This window comes from Salvia miltiorrhiza, chromosome 8 (genome assembly GCF_028751815.1).
Source record: "Salvia miltiorrhiza cultivar Shanhuang (shh) chromosome 8, IMPLAD_Smil_shh, whole genome shotgun sequence".
NCBI classification, from domain to species: domain Eukaryota; kingdom Viridiplantae; phylum Streptophyta; class Magnoliopsida; order Lamiales; family Lamiaceae; genus Salvia; species Salvia miltiorrhiza.
This window is the reverse complement of record NC_080394.1, coordinates 17,991,540-17,998,643: the sequence shown is the minus strand read 5'-3', so window position 1 is coordinate 17,998,643 and position 7,104 is coordinate 17,991,540. Positions and strand designations below refer to the sequence as shown.

General features: G+C 31.4%; 1 protein-coding gene across 1 annotated transcript; it reads left to right on the top strand.

Annotated features, from left to right (window-relative positions):
- Positions 1 to 379: 379 nt before the first annotated feature.
- On the top strand, positions 380 to 2,169 carry LOC131001685 (nudix hydrolase 18, mitochondrial-like). Its single transcript, XM_057928253.1, has 5 exons — positions 380 to 815; positions 1,112 to 1,226; positions 1,317 to 1,400; positions 1,508 to 1,636; positions 1,711 to 2,169. The coding sequence occupies exons 1-5, from the start codon at positions 727 to 729 to the stop codon at positions 1,867 to 1,869; spliced, it is 576 nt and encodes a 191-aa protein (XP_057784236.1). The 5' UTR covers positions 380 to 726; the 3' UTR covers positions 1,870 to 2,169.
- Positions 2,170 to 7,104: the final 4,935 nt, after the last annotated feature.

Sequence of the window (7,104 nt, the reverse complement as noted above, 5' to 3'; positions counted from 1 at the left end):
TACATATTCAGAATTTATAATATTTTCTAGAATTCAATTTCCAAATATATAGTTGATATTAGTTGATCATCAGAATTAATTATTCCATAATTGTGATATATATATATATATATATATATATTAAAATTTATTTTTTAGCAATAATATTAATTAGGATTATTATATTTTATTATTTGTTATTTTCATAATAAATATTAGTATAACAATACTGAGACAGTGGTGGGAATGGGATATAGAAAATGTACGTTAGTGCCTAGTGGATGCGAACCGGAATCCTTCGAGTATAAGGTTAAGTCATGCATGAAAAAAAAAATTTATGTCATGCATGATCGTAATTATAACGATGAAGATGTTTTTTTTTTTTTTTTTTTTTTTTTTTAAAGTGAAATAAGTCAAATACAATGTATATCGACGGCATATCACAAAAATTTGAGCACATAAATGCATAATCCTATGTGAACTGAAGCGAGAGATTTAAAACAAAACAGACATTATAGTTCCAACGGTTTAGCAAGTAGAAACATAATAAATGTGGGTTGACAAAGTCTTATTTCCAATTCTTGTCATAAAAAAAGGATGAGAATGTGGCCCAGCTTCTTTATTTTATCACCGCAGTTTTCCTCAAATACGAACTTTTGCAGATACTATATATATACATACTAATCAGTAGTTTATCTGGGTAGTTCTTAATTACATGTTTCTGCAAAGATTTTTTTTTAAATAACAATGGAGTTGAAGAATATGTTAGCTCTTGCTGCTCGTACTGGACGCCATATGCAGCGCTACAATATCTTTGGCCACCGCCAAGTAGTTGGGTCCGTCTCTCTCTCTCAGTTTCATCTTGGTTTCTTCAAATTTAATTTCTTGTTTACATGGTTAAATGACTCAAGAGTTGACTCCGGAGTGAAACGAGCTTATGGGTAAAATGAAAATCATCTTAATTTCCTGGGAAATTTCGATTTTTTGTTTTTGGGTGTGTTTATACCTCGTGTTGACTCGCATTATGGTGCTTTCTTCACTCTAAAATAAAATTTTATATATTTGTTGGTGTGTCGATTCTTGAAAATTTGATTAATTGGACGGCTAACATTTAAGATGTGGTTACCTGCAGATGCATTCCATACAGATATAGAAGTCGAGGTGGAGCATCTATGGTGGATGAGGAAGATATTGAAGTCCTTGTTATAACTGCACAAAGAAAAGGCAAAGGGGTGATGTTTCCAAAGGTATACATATGCCATAATTTTGATACTCTTATTTTAGGATTTGTAGAAACGAGAAAGTGATGATGTTAAGTTTATGTGGTGCGAATTAAGGGAGGTTGGGAAATTGATGAATCTATTGAAGAAGCAGCGTTGCGCGAAACTGTGGAGGAAGCCGGTGTGGTCGGAGATGTTGAGGTACGGTTGCTGTGAATTTTATCCTTGTTTGTTGGGACCTATATATATAGCGTCTAACTAGAGTGATACACCACTTAATTATGTTATGGTATTGAAATTACTTGCAGCATAAATTGGGGAAATGGAGTTTCAATAGCAAAAACAGGGAAACCTTCTATGAAGGTCACATGTTCCCATTGCTAGTGAAGGAGCAGCTGGAATTCTGGCCTGAGAAAGACATCCGTCAAAGAATTTGGGTAAAACAAAACTCTTTAATTTGTGTGAATTTCGTTTAAGGAAACAGCTAGATTTTGATTAAATGTTTGAACAGATAAGTGTTAGAGAAGCAAGAAGGGTTTGCGAATATTGGTGGATGAAGGAAGCTCTAGAATTACTAGTGAATCGCCTCACCTCAGCCTCGCCGCCCAAAACAGAAGTGGTTAGCTTAGCCAGAGCCGCAGCAAATGTTGCTTTGATTGCAAACGCTTGAACCCAAACCACTTCCATTTTCAAGAAAACGATACCAGATTTAGCACACATGTAGCCAACTCTTGTTTCGTTTTTTTTTTCTTCTTTTTTTCCGAGTTTCTTGCATGTCTTGTACAGAGTTAAATTGGTTCAAAATCCAGTTTTTTTATCGAATTTTAACTGGAATTGGACTGATGTGTTGTGGGTTGTGATCAGAGGATAGTGTGTTTTGAAAAATGTGGGAGTTTGTTTCGTGTACTTTTCGTCAAGGGAATTGATGAATATGTATTAGACAATATGAATTCTGTTTTCACTTTGCAAATTCTTGTTTCGAGCAAGTCCTTGGCAGGTAAGTGCACAATCGGTTTGGATTTTAAGTATGAGATGGCAGATGGGTAATGAAACAAGTGCAATAACTATTTCATGTGGACTAACTCATCAAATTTATTGGGCTCAAGCTTATCTACAAGAACAAGAATGATTGGGCCAAGTTCATAGACAAACAAGAGGCATGTACGTAAGGATAATTCTATTCATAAGAATCATAACCTCAAATTTAAAATAATAATAATAATAACCAATTATGAATTTATTATTTTACCTTCAAGCCCATACTCCCCAAATTATATAGTAACTTTTATTCTTATGTACTTTAGTTTTACAACTGTGTTATGCAATCTTCTGATTCTCAATCATCTAAATTTTTGAAAATACATTAATTTATGTCATTTAAATTTACGATGTTTCAATCGGCTCTAATTAATATATTTAATTTTATACTCCATAATAAATAAGCTTGTTTGTTTAATTATGTTGTGTGATTTTATATTTAATTAAGAAATACCCAATGGACATCGTCATAATTATTGGGCTAAAAATATTGAAATTACAACGGATATATATACCCATCAAATAATTGATTATTAATTGCTTTCTTACTACGGGGCGGATCCAATTCTAAACAATATTTTGTTTTAAATCCTGACCATTTATTTAGAATTGCATATGAAATTCCAATAACATTAGATCACCTATGTCATGATCATAGCGTAACGAATGATGACACTTTTGTACTTAAAATAGGTTACATATTGAAAATTCATTTGAGTGATTCATAAATAATTGGATTTGCTTGTAACTGTGCATGCATATATACGGGATAGATTTAATCAATTTCTTAAGTGGTAAAACGAGAAACCAACACCTAAACTAAAAAGCAATAAACGACACCGGATTTACGTAGTTCGGTCGAGAAGACCTACGTCCACGGGGTGTTTTGGGGTTTTTTCACTATACTTCGAGAGAATTACATTTTACAAGAGATGAATGAATAAAATGAGATAATCCCCTTCTAACCCACTCCTAAGTCTCTATTTATAAGCATGTAAATAAGCCCTAGGGCCTCAAGCCCATTTACTAAGATAATTGGGCTTAAGCCCCTTTAATACATTGACCTTGGTCTGAATCGCCTATGCTTGCTTGACTACGCCGGAAGCTCTATTATTTCTTTTATTAACCCAAATCTTCAATTAAACCTGCACTGGTTAGCTTAATAATAATAATACTAATCATAAGCATAAATAGAAATGTTCCTATTATATAGTGCACAACGCTAGTGCATATTTCAGTCCTCATCATTAAGGATCTTCTCCCTTAATTTGGGATAGAAATTTATTATTTTTTAAGAATCTTCTTCCAACAAATGATTGTTTTTAATTTAATTACTTTATTTTTTATTGCTTAATATGTATTGTATTGTTTCGACAATGGGGGGTCGGGTAGACCTAGTATAGACTTAGTAAATTAGGACCACTATAGTCACTATAGCTGTTGGTAGAGTCGAGCACTTGGTAGTTAGGATAATGGAGTTATGCTGTTGAAATTTCGTTTGATTCAAGTAATTTATGATATATTTTTTTTTTCAATTCGAATTTACAAGAATGAGTGATAATTGTATGTGGATGTACGCGAGATACAATGATCGTTCTGTAAAAACATTTCAAAATCACATCACTTTCATAAATTAATACAATTTTACTATTCAAAATCACAAAACATTTCATATATAGAAAAGTCATTACCTAAACTGTAAAAATCTTTGTTTGTCTTCAACTAATCCTATCATATATATTGAAATTACTAAGCTCTTGTATGCAATTCATAAATAATAAGGAGATTGATAATTAAGGTCGTTATTAAAAGGAAAAAAAATTGTACACCATATCCTTTTAATTTGAAGATTATAATCAATTTAATAGCTTATTTATAAGTTCACTTCAGCCATATGCCTCTAGGTTCCAATTCCAATTCAATTCTCATTTTATGAGAGTATTGAATAAAGAATATAAAATATCTTTCTTATTTTATTTTATATCCTCTTGAATGAAAATAACATGCTCATACCATACTTAACAAATTAAATAAGAACACTACTACTCACTTAACAAATAAGTATATAACTACCTACTTTCCATTTCAAAACTTTACCCAATCAGAGAAGCGCGGATCACTTATCTATATTGAATACAAAAATTACTTTCTATGTTTGAACTATTTTATGTGGTTAATTAGGTGGTAGACATCAGATGAACTAATGGTCTACAAATTCATGATATACATATTGCACTAACAAAAATGATCAAACTTTCAGCCCACAAAGTATATGGCATATTCTTCAGTGCAATAAATTAACTAAGACACCCATCACCATTTTGTAACAGCAATGCACCGATTAGTGCACAATTAAGATATGGGTTGCTTCTCGAACTTTCAGACAAATTAAAAAAAGAGTAATGCTAAACAGCCACAATGTGGCTGCCCACAATTTACTTAAGTAGAAAATAATTTAATTTATTTAACATATTTTTTAAAATAAAAATAAGATTTAGTCATTTTATCATATTCTCTACATTATAGTAATTTTTTTTGTAATTTTTTGGTAACTTTTTTATTTTTATTAAAAAATAAATTAAAAATAAAAAATGCAAAAAAAATTAAAAAAATAAGTACAATATAGAAAATATAATAAAATAACTAAATCCTATTTTTATTTAAAAAAATAAATTAAATAAATCAAGATATCCTTATTATATTAGTGTGTGGGTGGCCACAATGTGGCTGCATAGATTTATTGTTAAAAAAAATATGAAGCCCTCGAGAGCAAAAATAAGTACTACTACCTCCATTCACAAAATATTATTTTTTAACTTTTTTTTTTTCGTTCATCTACAAAATATATATATTTTTAAAAGTAATAATTACTTTTACAATTCCTACAAATTTACACACATTAATTACCACTAATTAATGAGTTCATTATTTTGTAAAAATAACTCCATTAATTTATGGAATAACTTCCATGCATCAAATACACAACTCCCTTTTCAAGAAATGAGAGAGAGAGATAATTTCTTCAACTAATTGCATTAAAATTAAGAAATACAAAACACAACAAATTGTCTGTTAAATTCAGCAAATTAATTAATTCCATGCTCTGCATTAATCAAGAATGTCTCAAAAAATACAAAAAGGGCCACGTTTGATACCCAAGAAATTAGCTACGAAATTCATGATCAATCAATGAGTTTCGCAGAAACTAATTTAATCAAAACAGGGAGAAAAAAACCTAAAATATTAACAGAGAAATAGAAGCTAAACACAGTTCAGAATATTAGAAACGAGAAGGAATCAAACATCTTGTTGAAAAAAACTGATCAATTAAGTTAGTGTTTCTGTATGGCGGAAACTAGGGTTTTGTCACCTTCTCAACGTTGGAACTCTCCTCTTCTTTCTTTCTTGGTAATTTTCCCAAACCTCTTCAAATTCGGAAACTCGGCTTCGTCTCCCAGCTTCATCTCTAGTTCTTGTATTGGCGCTGCCATTTCTTCATTTTCTACTGCTTTTGTTTCTGGATTCTCTTCTGTTTTGATTTCTTCATTTTCTGATGCTCCAATTTCTTTATAAATATCAGTGTCAACCACTTTTGAAACTGGAGAGTCGGTTTCTTGATTCTCTACTGCTTCGGCAGTTTCTTGATTCTCTACTGCTCCTGCAGTTTCTTGATTCTCTACTGCTCCTGCAGTTTCTTGATTCTCGTGGATTGGTGCAGCAGGCATGTGATGAGCAGATGAAGTAATTAATCCAGTGCTTGCAAGATAATTTCTCTGCTGTTGAGTAAGACGTTGAAGAGAAGGATGGGCTGCATCTACTGGATCTCTACCGTAATAAACATTGCGCGTGTTTTCTTTGAACCAGTTGTGGACATTAGGTTCAGGCGCCATATTGCTTAATTTTCTTCTAATTTCTCAGACTTTCAAACTAATTCTCATATATATACAAAACTGGGGCCGTGGGGGGTTTACCAACGCTAACTAATTATTAACTTATAAACCTCAATTCATAAGAAAATTACGAGCGCAGCGCAGCCAAGAATATTGAATTAAACTTTAATGGAAATAAGATTATTATACAAATCACACTTATCTTATAAAATGTGTTCACTATAAAACATTCTGAATTCCTTGCAAAATATTATGAATTACAATAAATGAAATTTTCTAATCTAGGGAGTCGTTGAAATCTTGTACGTGGTTCAAATGAGTCCATGTATTTATCGTATAAAATATATATGATTCATTTCACTGCTTACGTGAAAATCTACGGTGATTCATAACTTTGCTGGATAAATTCATGATCGATAGTTCGAATCTTGTAGGTGGCTAAAATTCTCACTCACACCGTCACATAAGAAAGTATCACTTCATTTTGGGACATCACTCCACACATTATCACTCTAGGAATGAGATTCAGTGTACACACTATATGTCTCACTTTGTGTTTCATTTTTAATTTTATTTAATTTCTTATATTCCCTCCGTCCCTGAAATAAGTTCATCTTTTTCCTTTTTGGGACGTCCCCCAAATAAGTTCCTCTTTCTTTCTTTCCATTTTTGGACAACTACCCCAATACATTTTCACAACTTTTCAATAATAATTATACTATAATACTTTTTCTCCACTATCAATACATTTTACAACATTTTTTTAAAACTCGTGCCGTCCCCAAAGAGGAACTTATTTCAGGGACGGAGGAAGTATATTTTTTCTTCAATTTCAATTTTGTGATATTCTTCTAAGTGTCATCTCCCAAGTGATATTCTCTTATAAGATGGGGCGAGGAAGTATTTTTTTTATTATTCATTATTTGTTACAACAAATTCATTATTGTTGTGGCGAGTACAACAAAATAAATATGGAA

What these genes read in the sequence shown, in the direction of transcription:
- LOC131001685 (XM_057928253.1), top strand. Translation starts at nt 727, where the DNA reads ATGGAGTTGAAGAATATGTTAGCTCTTGCTGCTCGTACTGGACGCCAT. An exon ending in AAGGGGTGATGTTTCCAAAG is followed by an intron (nt 1,227 to 1,316) that starts GTATACATATGC and finishes GTGCGAATTAAG; the next exon opens with GGAGGTTGGGAAATTGATGA. An exon ending in GTGTGGTCGGAGATGTTGAG is followed by an intron (nt 1,401 to 1,507) that starts GTACGGTTGCTG and finishes AATTACTTGCAG; the next exon opens with CATAAATTGGGGAAATGGAG.